Source organism: Rousettus aegyptiacus, unplaced genomic scaffold (genome assembly GCF_014176215.1).
Source record: "Rousettus aegyptiacus isolate mRouAeg1 unplaced genomic scaffold, mRouAeg1.p scaffold_m13_p_4, whole genome shotgun sequence".
In the NCBI taxonomy this organism is placed as follows: domain Eukaryota; kingdom Metazoa; phylum Chordata; class Mammalia; order Chiroptera; family Pteropodidae; genus Rousettus; species Rousettus aegyptiacus.
This window is the reverse complement of record NW_023416307.1, coordinates 40,868,545-40,885,435: the sequence shown is the minus strand read 5'-3', so window position 1 is coordinate 40,885,435 and position 16,891 is coordinate 40,868,545. Positions and strand designations below refer to the sequence as shown.

At 52.5% G+C, this 16,891-nt stretch overlaps 3 protein-coding genes across 7 annotated transcripts in view; 2 read left to right on the top strand and 1 right to left on the bottom strand.

Annotated features, from left to right (window-relative positions):
• LOC107504917 (endothelin-converting enzyme 2) overlaps positions 1-10,830 on the bottom strand; it is a 28,857-nt gene extending 18,027 nt beyond the window's left edge. The window contains exons 1-3 of one of the 2 annotated variants that reach the window (XM_016134566.2): positions 10,618-10,830; positions 5,646-5,929; positions 4,680-5,155 (exon numbers count right to left, since the gene is read on the bottom strand). In XM_016134566.2, coding sequence (XP_015990052.1) covers positions 4,868-5,155; positions 5,646-5,929; positions 10,618-10,813 — 768 coding nt within the window. In that variant the 5' untranslated portion in view covers positions 10,814-10,830 and the 3' untranslated portion in view covers positions 4,680-4,867. Of the gene's footprint in view, positions 1-4,679; positions 5,156-5,645; positions 5,930-10,617 lie in introns of those variants that run through there. The other variant, XM_016134567.2, reaches the window with a different exon arrangement.
• Positions 1,836-4,213, top strand: CAMK2N2 (calcium/calmodulin dependent protein kinase II inhibitor 2). Its single transcript, XM_016134568.2, has 2 exons — positions 1,836-2,276; positions 3,183-4,213. The coding sequence occupies exons 1-2, from the start codon at positions 2,108-2,110 to the stop codon at positions 3,251-3,253; spliced, it is 240 nt and encodes a 79-aa protein (XP_015990054.1). The 5' UTR covers positions 1,836-2,107; the 3' UTR covers positions 3,254-4,213.
• A 738-nt stretch (positions 10,831-11,568) lies between the features above and the next one.
• ALG3 (ALG3 alpha-1,3- mannosyltransferase) lies at positions 11,569-16,863 on the top strand. 4 transcript variants are annotated; one of them, XM_016134580.2, is made up of 9 exons: positions 11,569-11,755; positions 13,538-13,637; positions 13,735-13,882; positions 13,987-14,147; positions 14,632-14,752; positions 15,196-15,401; positions 15,544-15,620; positions 16,256-16,400; positions 16,544-16,863. In XM_016134580.2, exons 1-9 carry the CDS (start codon positions 11,665-11,667, stop codon positions 16,704-16,706), a joined length of 1,212 nt encoding a protein of 403 aa, XP_015990066.1. In that variant the 5' UTR covers positions 11,569-11,664; the 3' UTR covers positions 16,707-16,863. The 4 variants fall into 4 exon arrangements, with proteins under 4 accessions (XP_015990066.1, XP_015990067.1, XP_015990065.1 ...); XM_016134579.2 differs by having other exon boundaries at positions 11,574-11,792; XM_016134581.2 differs by lacking the exon at positions 13,538-13,637 and having other exon boundaries at positions 11,569-11,792.
• Positions 16,864-16,891: the final 28 nt, after the last annotated feature.

Genomic DNA, 16,891 nt, shown 5'->3' with positions numbered 1-16,891 from the left:
TTTTCCTAAAATGTTATTAGTACAAATTAATTTTTTAAAACAATAAGTATAGGCCTTCAATTCAAGGTCACACAGAAAGTGGCAGAGCCAAGACCAGAACCTAGTGTTGGAAAACCTCCAGTGGGGGTGGAATTTCTGGACTCTCTCTTGGTGACCCTGAGTTCCAATCTATCCTCCTTCCAGGTCTGATGGGGAAAACAGGCTCCTCTCACTACAGCTGGGCCTCCACCTCCAGCTTCCGCCTTCATTCCAGAGACTAAGACACAGCAGAGGAGGGCTTGATAGGGATGGGTCCCCAAGTCTGGGGCATAGAGCAAGGCACAGACGCATCCTCTGCCCGCACCCCACCCCCACTCCCCCGCAATCCCGGTCCCAAGAGCATCCGTCATTACATTTTACTCTGTGTTCCAGGGACTAGCACTTGGTAAGTTGTTAGAGGAAGAAAACCCAGCACCGGACAGTATTGCTAGGTGGGAGATTTGTGGGGGAAGGAGGTAATGCACTTCAGAAACAGTGGAGACCCCTCCGCCACGGTTTTGGACTGACCTCGGGTATCTACTGAATCTACAGGATAATTATTACCATTATCAGCGCTGTCGTCACTGTGGCCAAAAGTGAGGCATCCCCTCCTCCCCCAAGGCCAGTGATTGCGCCAGAGCCCTGGAGCGCTAGTGAGCAGGTGACGCTGAAGCTGACAGCCAGCCTGGGGCTGAGGGGCGGGGGGGGGGGGGGCGGGGCGGTGAGATGAGGGCGTGTTCCTGTTGGTGGGGCAAGAACTAGAAGCCCTCGGCGCCCTCTCCCCGCCCCCCACCTCTGGATTCACGCAGGCGCGCGCCCGCCGCGTCCTCAGGCGCTCCGGGCTTCCCCGCGTTACCTGGAGCCAGGGCACCTCCCGCGACGCCGCCATTCATTTCTTTCACTCTGCACGCGCAGCGCCAGCCTCTGGGACCAGGAGAACTGCAGGGCGCAGCGGGCGCTTTGAACCCAAGTTTAGGCGCCAGCAGCAAGGCTGGGGGTGTGTGTCTGTCCTAGTGCGCGTGTCGGCCCAGTTACAGAGACCTCCCCCTGGTGAGACCGTGATACACAGAGGCTCAGGAGATGGAGACAGTGCCACATAGGTACAGGGGCCAAGCATGGAGGCAGATACAGAGGCCAGAGACGCTTAAGAGACAGACGTAGACGGAAACCATGATACAAAGAGAGAAGGGGGCACAGAGCCAGATACAAACATACACGCATTAAAGATAGACTGACATAGATAGGAGACACAGGAGGGAGGTCAGAGAAACATAGACTCCAGATGAACATTTTAAAATCCGAAGAGCACCCACTACAAGAGCGCACCAACGGCGGAGACACTGGTGTGAGCAATTCTCGAGTCCTACGGATTCGCGAAGTCCCGCAAACCTCGCCGGATACCCGACTCTCCCGCACCGCGTTTTTAGTGCCCCTCCCTGAGAATGACAGCCCTGCTTCCGCCTTCTGGCCTGACTTGCACCCCAATTCCCAGTCCCACTTGCTCTGCTCTCAGAGCCTCTGTGCCAGACCCTCCTCTCGCCCTTTGGGCGCCGGGCTCGCTCCCGCCATCGCCACCCCATCCTGTCCTGCCGCTCCCCAGCAGATCCAGCACCCATTTGCCGGTATCATTCTCCCAGCCGCTACTCCCGCCATTGTGCAGGACCCTCCCACTGCTGCTCCCTCCCCACCTCTACCCTGAGAGCCCCGCAAGCTCCTGTCCCCCAACCCCAGCCCCGCCTCGCTCCGCGGGCCAGTGCCCGCCCCGCCTCCACCACGCCCCGCCCGCCGCGCTCTGCGGCAGCCGGGCGCTCATCGTCATTCCGCTCTCGCTGCCGCCGCCGCCACCCCCGCCCCCGCCCCCGCCCCCGCCCCCGCCCGGTCCCCGCCACCGACGCCGCCGCCGCCTGCCCAGCAGCCCGGGAGGCGGAGGCGCGGGGGAGGAGGCCCGCTTGGCTCCGCAGCCCCGGATGCTGCATGACTTCATCCTTCCGCCGGCTCTCCTGCTGAGCTAGGGCCGGTCCAGAAGCTAGCCCGCCGTCCGCGCCCCGCCGCAGTCCCGCGCCCACCCCGCGCCCGCCCCGCGCCCGCCATGTCCGAAATCCTGCCCTACAGTGAGGACAAGATGGGCCGCTTCGGCGCTGACTCCGAGGGCTCCGACCTCTCCTTCAGCTGCCGCCTCCAGGACACCAACTCCTTCTTTGCGGGCAACCAAGCCAAGCGACCCCCCAAGCTGGGCCAGATCGGCCGAGCCAAAAGAGGTACGCGGCTGGGCCCCGGAGTCGCCGCCTGACCCAGAAACCCTCTGCCGGGCGCCCCCCGGCTGCGGTTCCCCGCCAAGCGCCCGCAGCTCTTGCCGCAGACCAGCGCGGCCAGCCGCTCGCTGGCCGGGGTTTTTTTTTTTTTTTTTTGGGGGGGGGGTGTCCCCGCTGCAGTGTTGTCCCTCTCTTCCCCTCTCCCGGGAACGCAGTGCCCCGGATTCGATGCTCGCCACCTCTAGAAGTAGAGTCCTGGCACCTGGCGAGGGGGAGGGGCCGGCCGGGGCATTTGGGGCTGCCTGGAAGTGGGAACGCGGGGCGACGGGCCGCTTCTTCAGAACAAACGCTGAGTCGGTGGCTGCTACGGGAAGAGCCTTCTGGTGGGAAGGAACGTCCGATTGGAGGGAGGGCAGGGCAGCAGGGGGATCAGATGTCCTGGTTATTTGCTTGGGAAGGGGATCTCTTGGTGCCAGGATCAGAAGAGGGGTTCAAGCGCCAAGAGGATTAGGTTGAAGAGAGGATTGGACTAGATGGAGATTCCGTTTGAGGACAGGTTTCAGTTGCAGTGAGGGTTGAAGAAGGGGATCCTGTGAGCCAAAGGTTTCTGATCAGCTCGGACAGAGGAGAGCTCAGGGGTGGGAGGGTTTGGTCGGGAAGGTTGAACGGCTGGGCTGGAGCGTTAGGAAGAGGGGGCGTTCCTCCACGGGGAGGGGAGTAGGGCCTGTGGGAGCTAGGCTCGGCAGTGGGTTGGGCCGACAAGAGAGTTTGGATGAGGAGGGCACTGTGGCATGGGGATCGAGGGGCGTCACTGAGCCACGAGCAGTAGGTGAGCGAGGCACAAGGACGCAGGGCCCATTCTCTCCGTCGCCCCCCGAGGCCGCGCGGCTGACGCGCTTTCTCCCTGCGCAGTGGTGATCGAGGATGACCGGATAGACGACGTGCTGAAGGGGATGGGGGAGAAGCCACCGTCTGGAGTGTAGACGCGCCAGCTCGGGCGGCGGGCTCGGGGCCCAGCCCCGCAGCGGCCAGGAGCGCGGGCCGGCGATGCGGCTGCCGGCGCCCCCCGCCCCGGCCCAGGCGCCCGCGGGCGGGGGCTGCAGGGCCGCGCCGCCTCCGGGTTACAGTCGCTGCCGCCGCCGCCAGGCACTCCGGAGCTGTCCGCTTCAGCACCACAGCGGCGGCGGTAGCGGCGGCGCGTACCCGCCTGGAGCCAGGCGCTGCGCTCATGCACTTTAGAACCTCGGGCCGCAGCCCCACCCCGCACACCGGAACGGACAGAGACCTGCAGCCCACAGCCCCCGGTCCTCCCCCTCCCGCACGGCTCCCCTGCCCCGCCCTCTCTGGCCGGTCTGGTCCGCAGACCCAGCTGCCAGCCGGTGTCGGACCGCGCGTGTGGCCAGGGATGTTTGGCTGCGTATCTGCATGAGCTTCCCACCCACCTGAGCCCAGCCCTCCAGGCCGCTCCTCACCCCTACCCCTGTCTGGCGTGACCCCAGCCTCAGCCTCTTTCTAAGGGACTTCCTCAGCACATTTGTATTTTTATATCCGACTCTTTGTTTACTGGCTCCCCTCATGGTTCGTGCCCTACCCTCCTAGGTCTCATCCTCGCTCTTCTGCGCCTGGCAGATAGGACGGGTTTTGAGGCTAGGAAGGGACAAGCCCCCAATACGGTAACCAACACATGGCCAGTCTGCCTGGGCCTGACCCCCAGTGGCTCTCTGGCAGACCCCTCCTCTCAAGGTAACACCTTCCAAGGGCCCAGGTCTGATTTTACCATGGACCCTGCGCCCTGCCCCCTGGGAACCCTAATGGGGACTGCTCTGCACCTTCGGATGACACTTGTGGCCCTAGAGATGTTCTCAACACAGGGGTGTCCTTTGTAAATGTTCCTCCATCCTTACTGTACCAGGAGTGTGTGAATAAACACAGACCTCCCTGTGTGTGTGTGTGGCCACTATTTCAGTCTGTTCAGAAGCCAGGCCAAAATGGCTCTAATCCCTTTTGGGGAGGGGAGCAGGTACTTGGGAATCTCAGGTGCATGCTGCTGGCAAGGAAGGGTTGCCAAGGAAACACAGGCAGGTGATCCTGAGAATATCATTACAATGTAGCTTCCTTGGGTAAATGTACAACCTAAGCAGGACAGATCACCAGAATTGGGGCTGGAACGAGGGTCAGAAGTATGAAGCAATTTAGAGTCAAAGTCTGCAGCCACCTGTGGGTAAATCCAGGTTGAATGGGGGGCAACAACAGGCCCCAGGGATGCAGGTCTCTGAGTCTAGCTGGCATACAGAGGGGCCGTGCTAAGATTTGCCCCAGGGGATGGGCCACTAGTGGTTCAGTATGGAGGTAGAAGAAGTTGGGGAACCCAGGGGAGGTCTGAGGAAGAAGAAAGCCAGAAACTTGGGATTTGGTATCTAGTTTAGCCTGAGCTATATTGTTTCATGTGGGGTTGCTCCCATCAGGTCTCTCTTAGGCATGAGGCCCCTGGGATGTGAGCACCTGGGACCCAACCCTAAGCCCTGGGTCAGGAATCCCAGCAACTCGAGGAGTCCAGAGCAGAAAGGCATAGAGGGCTGGAGGACCATCTTCTAACCTCACAGCTGAATGGTACTGAGGAAGTCCTCATGATCTGAGTCCTGAAGAAAGCAGGGTGAGGTGGGAGGTCTGGGGGGTGAGAGGATCTGGGCCCCAAGGGCCAGCTGGGCCACACTGAGCTCTTTGCCCTTATGCATGAGGTAGAGATGGAAGTGGAAACCATTGCCATAGGTTGCATGCCTCAGGGACCAGCCGTAACGGGCTTGGGCATAGTGTCTGGTCCGAAAGTGGGGAGCAGCAGAGGTCAGCGAGATGAACCGGCCCCCAGGGACCAGTACCCGGCTCACCTGCAAGGCAGAGAGAGAAGCCACTGGTGAGTCCATCTCCAGATTCTCTAAGGTCAGTATTGCCCCAGATACCCTCCCAAGTACCATCCCACATCTAGCTTTCCATGGCAAAAGAGTGAGCCTCCTGTGCCCCCGGTCATTCCATGGGGGTAGGTATTCTAGACAGGCAGGAGGATGGAAGTGATGTCAGGTGCAGGGGACACTGCTTTCCTGCCAACTGCTCATCCTCCCAGTCTTATCTATCTGGAACCTGCCTGCTACCTCATCCTTATGGCAACCCAGTAGCCAATCATCAACCTCTGTGAGCCTGGCCACTTCAGCCTCCTATAATCTTAGCCCAGCGTAACCTTCCTCTTCCTCCAGGTAACCACAGTCCTAAGAGTGACTGCTCCAAAACATGCCTCCTCCTAAACATGCCTCCCAATCTCCTAAAACCTAAACTCCTCAATGCCATCTCTTAGTCTGCCCTCCTCTCTTGTTGCTCCCTCACCTCACTCAGCACCTGGTCCACAGTGTGGACACCTTCAGCGGACACGGTCCAGGGATCCTGTTCTCCAGCCAAAAGGGCATCCAGTGTACCTTTCTCGAGTACCACATCGAAGGAGCCACTTGGAAAGCCTAGTGCCCGGATGTCCATGGTCTCCCAGCGCAGCTTGGGCACATGGGCATAGCGAGCTCGCATGGCAGCCACCACTACTGATGAGTAGTCCACACTCGTCACATCAGGGAAGCCCCCGAGGAATAGCTCATAGCTCAGGGCACTGTTCCCACAGCCTGGGGTGGGAAGAGGTGGGCAGCAAAAGGGTGAGGTTAGCTTTGGTTCTCCCCTCCCCAATTATCGATCCACTCTTAGCCCATTTTCTTTCAGCCCAAACCCTCCTGTACTGAGGGAGAAGCAGCATAGTACAGAAAAAAGTATGAGGTTTGAAGTCAAATAGACCATACAGAGTCATATCCCAGCTCTATCATTTCCTATCCATGTGAAACTAGAAACTTGGATTTCCTATTCAGGAAAATGAAGACAGCAAGACCTAGCCTGCATGCAGGATGTGCTGCACTAAATTTAAAAACTAAAACAGCTGGAAGGTAGTTGAAGGAGCTCTGAACTTAGGAGTTCAAAGATTTGGGTTCTGATATTCCTAGTCACACTGTCAACTCTGAGCCTCAGTTTCCTCAGACTCAGAACAGGGTAATATTGGCATCATTAGGATCATAATATCATTATTAGGATAATATTAGTATTATCCTAATCCCTGACCTCTTGGAGAACCTCTGGAAAGACTTCATGTTAGGGGTTATTAACCTAACCTACTTTGGTTTCCAGAATTAACAAGTGAAGGGGAAACTAGGTGGGGACACAGTGGAGCTGATCCATTGTAATTCCTTAATATATGTATTGAGCACTACATATTGGGTTCTGCTGATGAGTAAGAGTCCCTGCCCTTAAGGAGCTCATGCTTTGGTGGCAGGAACAGATGTGTAATCCAGCAACTGCCACATAATGTGATGAGTGTTTCAACAGGAAGAGGCTGTGGGAGCACATAGTGTGGCCCTGTCTCCACTTCAGTTGGGTCGGGCAACGGTTTTAGGGAAGCTGACAACCAATCAGAAGAGTCTTGAAAAAATCACAATATTCTAGTGGGAAGTGCCTGGAAAGCAGTCCCAAAGAGGGCAGGGTCAGGTGAGAGACTGGGTGGAGGTTAGAGGGGTGGATATGGATCTATAGCCCAGACAGCATGACTTCCTCTGAAGATGACAGCATGACTTCCTTCCAGGCTCTCTTATGGTTAGTCTCAGCTTGCAAATGGGGCTGGTAGCCCCACATAGGGATGCCCAGCTCTTGGGATTAGATTGTTTTTAATCCCTATTTGTGTCCCTAAGAGGATCATAGGATCAGCTGTTGGGATAGCCCTAATCTAGCAGGGCTTGGCACCCTGTCAGGGCACCAGAGGCTGCTGGCTGGTCCTCAGCTGCCCCTTTCTGTTTTCCTCCTCAGGACGTGGGGCTCAGGGAGAGGGCTGTCTTGCCAGGGCGGGGGGGGGGGGGTGGGTGCAGTGGATCAATGCATGCTTCCCTACAGCAGGCTCTAAGTAGATACACCACATGGGATGGGAAGTGAGGGTGGCTGAAGAGGAGATCCTAACTCAGTGCAGGCTGAAATCCCACTGGGTTAACTGACCCACAACCCCCTTACCACCCTACAGCTGACCTCATATGCCTGCAGAGCTCTGTCCAACTGCAGACAAACCCAAATATTCTTCCTTTATTCTCCCTGGTAAAAGAATGGCATCTTCCAAAAGAACTTCACTAAAGATGAAGACCAAAATCTGACCACAGGACAGTCATACTTAAAAAGTAATGATTTCTGATCCTGCTGCCTCAGTGATTTGAAGCTAGCAACTGAGATGGGGCTTGAGAAGGCCCTGGAGAATTAAGCTAGATCCAAGAACATATAACATGAGAGTCCAGAGCTATGTGCATGCTATCCCAACACAGAGACAGGCGTAAGCCAAAATACCAATTCACTAATTTACAACAGGAAAAATAGCCACCATGGAGACTCGACAGTCAATCCTCTGGTCAGTCTCTTCTCTCAATACAGGAAATACAAACTGAAGCCAAATTATGATCAGAAGATTCCTGAGAGCATGGAGTCAAGGAAGGGGAATCAGAGACATATAATGATGGCAAAGTTGGGGCAGCCTTATTCATTCATCTGCTATGCGGATATTCTAGCCATAGAGGCCAGATACACAAGTCCTCAGACAGGGTACTCTGTTTTCTGAACAGTCCGTGAGAAACTGTTCCTCTGATTCCCATTTTCAAAAATAATAATTGCTAACAGTGATTGAACACTGGGTTCTATGCAAAGCATTTGATAAAGAATTATCTCAGTTTATTTTCATAGTACCTTCATATAGAAGATAACTATTATATCATTACTATTTTCTAGATGGGAAAAGTGAGACTGCCCAAAGTGGATAAGTTTTCCCAAGGTCACATGGTCCAGTGATAGAATCAGAATTTGGACACAGGCCTGTCTCACGCCAGAACCAGAGCGTTTAAACCACTATACCAAACTGTCTTACAGTTTTCAATAGGTCTACTCATCTTTGGTTGTGACATTCTCTCTTTAGCTATATCGATATGACCATTAGGCTGTAATTCACTGTGTAGTCATTTTACCAGTTTCGACAGAGTTCTAGATGCCTTTCTATGTCTATATGTGTGATGCAGCAGATGTCACCCTTACCTCACCACTTACTTGCTGCATGACAGTAGTGGACAGTGTTAGTGCTCTGACCAGAACCCCTTGGAGTGTCCCTAGGTTTTAGTGTGTGCTTGCTTCTAACAGGTTGCATCTGTGACTCTTTAGACTGAAACTACCCTCAAGGAAACTTTGCCTGTGACCACAATCCTGCTTGACCTTTTCTCTTCTCTGTTCCCTCCTCCTCTTACCAATTTCTCCTGGGAGCACTGCCCTAACTAATGACTGGGACATCAATCCTAATCTTAGGATTTTGCTTCTGGACTGACCTGAGACAATGACCTGGAGCAGGCATCACCAAATCCAGTTTGCTGCCTGTTTTTGTAAATAAAGATTTTTATTGGAACACAGCTACTCTCATTCACTAACGTATTCTGCGGCTGCTTTCTTCCTACAACAGCAGTACTGACTAGTTTGTGACAGAAACTGTACAGCCCACAAAGCCCAAAATATTTACTATTTGGCCATTTTCAGAAAGACTTTACTAACCTCTAACCTAGAGTAAGTCTAGTAATCCTTATCACTTACCCGTCAGGGTTGTCATAAAGATTAAAAAGTTAGAAAGGGCCCAGCACATTCCCAAGCACCTATCGAGTGCTCAATTTATCTGTGTAGGTGGAATGTAACATAGGGTACTCTCCCAGTTGTGGGTCCTCTTTTTAGATCTTAGGAATAATGCCTGGAAAGTTTTCCTTTTTGATTTTTAGACTTTTCTCCCCTCTCTCCAAAAAAGGATACCTCTCCGTTGAAAAGATTTTAAGGTAGTATTTCTCTGCCAATCACCAGCATGAGAATCAGCTATGGGCTTGTTGGAAACACAGAGTCCTAGGACCCATCTTAGACCATCCCTGGAATTATAATCTCAGGATCGATTGCAGCTTTACAGGTGATTCTGATGCACGCTAAAACTTAAAAAACTCAGATCTATGGTAATTCTATAAATAACTGCAATGGTTTAAAAGCACAAACTTTAAAGAGTTTTTACCTCTGGGGGGAAAGAGTTTGGGAGGACCACACAGAAAACTTTGAATATATGAGGCTTTTTGTTTTGCCAGGCATTATGTTAGATTTTTTTTTTCATACTCAATCATCTTTAAAACCCAATAAATAAGTATTCTAAATTTTTTTTTTAAGGCTGAGGAAAAGGAAGCACAAGAATTTAAGTATTTTGTCTGGTGTTACATAGCTAAGATTCCATGATTTTGCCCATTATTCCACATCCCAGATTACATGATCCTAGATTCCAACGGAATTGGCTGCCTCCAGGAACAAGTTCTTAAGCACTAGTTTATACTTCCTTTCTAGTCCTAAGAATGTTCCATTTTTCAAACTGAGTAGGGTAAACACACACATATTAGATTTGTTACACCCTATGTATATATACTTCATTATAGATGTCTCTTATCTATGTATGAAATGTTTCACTTAAACATATACATGCTTTTACAAACACCAAAATAAAAACCATAATTGGAAGGAAACCCGTTGCTCAAATTTCACTAGAGCCCCCAAGACTGGCAGTGGGAGAGAACCCCGAGGGAGCAGCTGGACCTCTCAGAGCCCCAACCTGTCCCTTTTGGGGAAATCGCACCAAACTCGGCTGCAATTTCCTCTCTGACCTCAGATGGCGCTGTCCTCATCCGCATTGTACCCGGGGTACAGGCCCAAGTTTTAGTTAGAGCTTGGAGAGTGATAAATCTAGGTGACAATGGCTCCCGGTGCCCATCAGCACAAACAGAAAAGCGGTAGGCATTATGCTCGAGGTGCCTGCATGTGCCTTATCCGACTTGAGCTCGCAGTCTCATTTCTAGAAGCGAATCTCAGGCTCGGAACGGGTTTACAACTTGTCCTAAGTCATAGAGCCAACTAATGCTGGGACTTGAACTAGATCCTCTGGGCTCTCCAGCTGGAGGCTGCCTTTCAAAGGTTCAGAACAGGGCCCTGGGCCACCTACCACGCTCAGACTTAAACTGTCTTTCTCTGGGAGGGGGCGAGAGCGAACTAAGAATCTCTTGGCTCCTGTTTGCCCCGGCTCAATTCTCCCAAGATTCTGAAGGTACCGGATCTTGACTCCTGACTGGGGCGTCCTAAGAGGGGCAGACAGACGCGAGGAAAGCGAATGGGGACAGGCCGGGGTGGAGCCGGTCTAGTCAACTCCACCTGGGCTAGGCAGCGCCCACCTAGTACTACCCACCTAGTACGAGGATGCGGTCCTCGGGCCGCAACTCCGGATCTAGGAGGGAACGAAAAGAGGAGAAGTCTCCGAACCACTCGTAGGGGGCAGACTCTGCAGCGCCCCGGTAGCGCCGGTCCCAGTATTGGACCTCTCGGTACCTGCAGTTCTGCTCTGGTAACTCCGGCAGGGGACCCAGGGACCCAGGAGAGGCCATGCTTGCTGCTGTGAGGCCTGTAGGGGAGCTGGCTAGCACCTTTAGGCGGGGCTTGGTTCGCCTATGTAGCCAATCGGGATGGTGGAATGAAAGAGAAGGCGTGGCCTTTGTGTCTCCGCCCTTTAACAGCAGTTGCTCAACATAAACACGTGGAACTTCCGTCCTGTGCTAAGTGCTCTTCCAAAGAATCCTCCGGTTGGGGAAAGAATATTGTCCAGACCATGAGTCCTTTCGCTGTACTTCTCACTTCTGAGAGCCACGCTTCAGACTAACTTGGGCTCATCAGTGCCCCCGCTCATATTTTCAATTTGACCAGCTCCTTCTATTAAGTCTGAAAATTAATGGAAGATTAATTTCTTCCCAGTTTTGAGCACCCGGAAGGCACTGAGGGGTAGCAGGAGGGGCGTGACACAAGTTTTGCCCTCCAGGAAAGACTGGCATGAACACAGGGGTTCCCAACACAGATGACATGTTATGCTGGGCGGAGAGGGGCGGGGGTAGGCGGGCAGGAAGGTTGTTTTTCTAGGCAGCAGTTCAATACACCTTAGCTCCTGTGTACCCAGGACTAAGTATATACTAAGGAGTGGGACCATTCCTGCTCGTACGGAGCGTGCAGTCCACCAGGAGAGACCGATGTAGAAGTAAATTATAGTGGAGTAAATAACTCGGGCAACTCGGGTCAACATTCTCTGCGTTAGGACACCGAGTGCGTGGAGCGGAACCTAAGAGCCAAAGGCTCCGGCTTCCTGGGTGTCGGGCCCACATGAGTGGTGCACCGTCAAGATGGCGGCGGGCGTGCGGAAGCGCGGCCGGGCGGGACCCGCAGCCCGGGCAGCTGGATTCTGCGGGCAATGGCTGCGGCGCGCCTGGCAAGAGCGGCGCCTACTGCTGCTGGAGCCGCGCTACACTCTGCTGGTGGCCGCCTGCCTCTGCCTGGCGGAGGTGGGCATCACCTTCTGGGTCATTCACAGGGTGGCATGTGAGTGCGCCGAGGAGGAGGGGGAAGGGAAGGGAAGGGAGGGGAGGGGAGGGGAGGGGAGAGGAGTGAGGGAGGTGGAGCTGAACTCGAGCGCCCACCCAAACCTGTCCTCAGATTTGGAGCTCAAACCAGACCCCTGATCCACTCAGTCATCACTTACAGACTCATACCTTTTACCCACGTCGCAAGCTTGCTCCACAGAAAACCAAACCCTATTTTAATTCCTCCCCTACGACGGAAGAGACGACCCTAGAGATTGGCCTTCTGCCCGCAACGTCCAGCTGCCAAGCTAAGAAAGTAAACCAACCTAGAAGTCTGAAGACCTGGGTCGGAGTTAATGTACAGCTGCTGCTGCTGCTGCTGCTGCTGCTGCTGCTGCTGCTGCTGCTTGTGTCTGTGGCTTTGGACACATCACTTCCCCTGCTGGGTCTCAATTTTCTCATCTGTTCAGTTCTGGGATCTTGAAAGTCTCTTCTCAACGATGGCATTTTATGACCACTTGAGTCTGTTTGGCATTACTTGCGGCTTTTTTCCAGGCTGAAGTCACTGGGCTTAAGGTTTTCTTTCTAAAGACGATTATCAATTCAATTAATATTTGTTGGGTGTTTATTATATGCCTAACATTATGCTAGGTGCTAGGGATACAGTGGTGAAAAAGACACATTTCCTACTTGGATGTGTAAGCCTGTACAAAGATAAGTTAGCAGAAAATTACAATGCATCATATTTGACATGGCAGTAAAACAGGGTAATATAAAGGACACAGGAGGGCACTTAAGGCAGACTCAGTTTGTCAAGGAAGGCTTTCTGGAGTTCCCCCTTGAAAGGCAAGAGCTAGCCAGTTGAGGAAGAGATAAGAAGGGGAAGAGTACTCTAGGCAGAAAGGATCCTTTATCAAAAACCAATCAAAAGAGAAGTCTGGTGCCTTTGAGGAAGTGAAAGGATTCCTTTTAGAGCAAGGGAGGGTAATACCAAGAAATGAGATTACAGAAGTTGAGACCATATCATGAAGGGGTCTGTGAGCTGTGTTAAGGAGATAGTTAGCATGGTAGTTAAGAATTTAGGACTCCATGAGTTCCAGTTTCAACTCTACTCTTCTTAGCTGGCTGATCTTGAGCTAGTCACTTAACCGCAATAATTTATAGGTTCCTCCCCCTCTGAAAATGAGAATAATAGAGTTTGGTCTTTATCTTAAGAGCCTTGAGGAATCATTGAAGGGTTTTAAGCAGACACATGATATAATTTCTGGTTGCAGGTTGGCAATATATTGTGGTGGGGCAAATGTGGAAGCTGGGAGCCTAATTAAGAAGCTATTGTATCATTGAGGCTAGAGATTATGTTAGGCCCACATTTAGGTATGTAATAGTAGAGAAGGATAAGATAGTAGAGATATATAGGATTAAGAATAGGCAGGACATGGTTGTTGAAGGTAGGAAATGAGAGAGAAGAAAGTATCAAAGATGTTACCCAGATCTGTGACCTGGGCAGCTGGGAGGTTGATGGTGCCATTCATGGAACTCAGGAAGGGGAACGAATTTGGAGTAGGAGATTATGAGTTCAATTTCAGACATGTTGAGTGTGAGATACCTGGGTTTACCCAGAGGATATCTGGTAGGCAGTTAGATAAGGGGTTGTGACAGAAGTCCTGAAAATGAGCTGGAACTCTGTGTTTTGATGGGCTGGCAGTGTGGGGGGCAGACAAGTTCTGGACTTGGAAGTAACCACACCATCCTGTCCTTTTCCAGATACAGAGATTGACTGGAAGGCCTACATGGCTGAGGTGGAGGGTGTCATCAATGGCACCTATGACTATACCCAACTGCAGGGTGACACTGGACCTCTTGTGTGAGTGGGGATAGGAAGTTCAGCAAGTACATGAGGGGCTGACTTGATACCAGGCTGGGTAGCCTGACCCAGACTCACATTCCCTCTCATCTTCCAGGTACCCAGCCGGCTTCGTGTACATCTTTATGGGGCTATACTACGCCACTGGCCAGGGCACAGACATCCGCATGGCCCAGTACATCTTTGCTGTACTCTACCTGGCCACCTTGCTGCTTGTCTTTTTGATCTACCACCAGACCTGCAAGGTGAGTCTGTGCTACCAGAATCAGGGTCCCCAACCTGGGAGGGCCAAGGAGTAGGGATGGCTCAAGATTGGTGAGCTTACTTCCCCACTGTGCCCACCTCTCAGGTACCTCCCTTCGTCTTTTTCTTCATGTGCTGCGCCTCTTACCGTGTCCACTCCATCTTCGTGCTGCGGCTCTTCAATGATCCAGTGGCCATGGTGCTGCTGTTCCTCAGTATCAACCTTCTGCTGGCCCAGCGCTGGGGCTGGGGCTGCTGCTGTTTCAGGTCAACATCCCTCCCTTCTGGTCCCCTGTCTTTTTGTATTTTCATCACTTTCTCCTCAATTTTCTGCAGCAGAGGGAGTAAAGGAGTGGCCAGATAGTGTGGGTCAATCAGGGTCCCACTAAGTGAGTCCAGGATCTATAGAAGGTCTCCACCTGGCCCCCAACACACACACACTTCTTCCTCTCCCCATCCTCTTCTCCTTCCAGACAGCACCTCTCGTTGGAGCTGATTGTTGAACATTCTTAATATGCAATACATATTTGCTTGCTCAGTCTGGACATAGAGACTAGGTATCTGTTCCTACCTCCAGCCTCCTCCCAGGCTGCCTTACCCTCCCTCTAGCAGTTCGGAGTGTGGGCCCCATTCTGGAGGTTCCTAGCAGGGGAGGGGAAGAGTTGCTGTGATGGTGGTGGTCGGGGGACATCTTTGATTGGGGTACATGGCCCTGATACTGATCTCCCTTCCTCTCTCTTACCTACTCTAGCCTGGCAGTCTCTGTGAAGATGAATGTGCTCCTTTTTGCCCCTGGGTTACTATTTCTTCTCCTCACACAATTTGGCCTCCGTGGGGCCCTCCCCAAGCTGGGCATCTGTGCTGTCCTACAGGTACTCTTGCCTCACTCATTCCCCTTTTCACTGAAGGGGAGGCCACTCTGTCTGGCCTCCTTCCATCCTTGAGACTTCCTCAAAACCATGAGACAGAACTTTGAAGTTGATTCTGGGCTGGGCAGCCACTTCTTCGGGGCTCTGGTTTCTTTAGCTGTAAAATAAGGGTATTGAACTAGATGGTCTCTTAGGACTTTTCTACCTCTGCCCATTTATGATTTGGTGAATCACAATATAAAGCAGTATCATTACCTGTGTCGGCTTCTTTGGCCCAGGCTCTGGCCTGGGGTGGGGGTGAGTGGTGAGGGCAGCTGGCTTTCTTGCTCTTCCTGTTGGGAATCAGTGCCCCTCTGAGACTACATCCTATTTCCACTCTGCTCAGTGATTAACATGAGGCTGATGGTGAGTCTGGGCAGCTCTGCTGACATCATACCCATCCTTAGGTGGTGCTGGGGTTGCCCTTCCTGCTGGAGAACCCTGTCGGTTACCTTTCCCGCTCCTTTGACCTTGGCCGCCAGTTTCTCTTCCGCTGGACAGTGAACTGGCGCTTCCTCCCCGAGGCCCTCTTCCTGCATCGTGCCTTCCACCTGGCACTGTTGGCCATCCACCTCACCATGCTTTTGCTCTTCGTTCTCTGTAGGTGGCACAGGTGAGAAAGGGGAGCAGTGCCATGGGCAGAGTTGGGGGCCTGGGCCTTAGGGGTTGCTTAGCGGAGATGTTGACCTTATGCAGGTGAGTTGAGCTTGGCCCATAATGGAGGCTTTATAAATGTCTGAACGACTTCTCCCCAGGACTGGGGAAAGTATCCTGTCACTGCTGAAGGATCCCTCCAAAAGGAAAGTTTCACCCCAGCCCCTCACACCCAATCATATCCTTTAAATCATGGGAAGGTAAGTCTTGCCCTCTCTAGGTGTAGATGGGGTCCCTGGTTAGGTAGCCCTCGATGGCTGGGGACTAGGGGAGGGAAAAAGAGGCACCAGTAATAGCTACAGGGTTCATCATAGGACTTCTACTCTGTGTACCAAGCACTCTGCTAAACACTTACATATTCTAGCATATTTTATTCTCGAGTCTAAATATTGTTGAGTTAGCACTGTGAGTGCTCACACTCTGTCTGGTGTTGTGCTGAGATTTACACACATTCTAATATTTAAACCTTATAAGAGATCCTGATATAGGGACATATTTTTATTATCATCTACAGATGGCAGAATTAGGCTTTAAGAGGTTAAGTAATTTACCAAGGTTGCCCAGCTAGTAAATGATACTCACTAGGCCTTACAGCTTTAGGTATTACTATCTCCAAGTTAGATTGAGGAGCAGGTCCAGAGAGGTTACAAAACTTCCCCAAAGGTATGCAGTTAAGAATAGCAGAGCCAGGGGGGTATCTGACCCCCAAACTTCTACCCTTCTGCTTTAGAACCTCCTCGCCTACCCCTATCCCACCCCTACCCCCAACTCCTACCCCTTCTGCTCCTGCCCTTGGCCTTGACCACTGCATACAGATAGTTTCTACCCTCTTCACCTCCAACTTCATCGGCATCTGCTTTAGCCGTTCTCTCCACTACCAGTTCTACGTCTGGTATTTCCACACACTGCCCTACCTCCTGTGGGCTACGCCTGCACGCCGGCTCACACACCTGCTCAGGTACTATCTGGGACAACCTGGGGGAATGGGAAGGGCTTGAGAGCTCCTCATCCCAAGGCTATGACCCTGGAGGGGCTGAGGGTGAGCTGAAGGTATGGGGCCTAGAAACAGAACAAAACCTGGAGCTTATTTCTCATCTCCAGGTTGCTGGTGCTGGGGCTCATTGAGCTCTCCTGGAACACATACCCATCCACATCCTGCAGCTCTGCTGCATTGCATGTATGCCATGCTGTCATCTTGCTGCAGCTCTGGCTGGGCCCCCAGCCTTTCCCCAAGAGTATTCAGCACAGCAAGAAAGCCCACTGAGATTCACCTCTACCGCATTCTCAGGACCCTGGATGAGATGGACTCTGTGACTTTCCCAATAAACCTTACCAAGTCCACTTCTGTGCAGCCTACATGGAGGTTCCTGGACCAAGCTGTAAGGGGCATGCATCCAACAGATAAAGAACTCATGCAGGCAGTCCTAAGAGGCACTTTATTGCATAGGA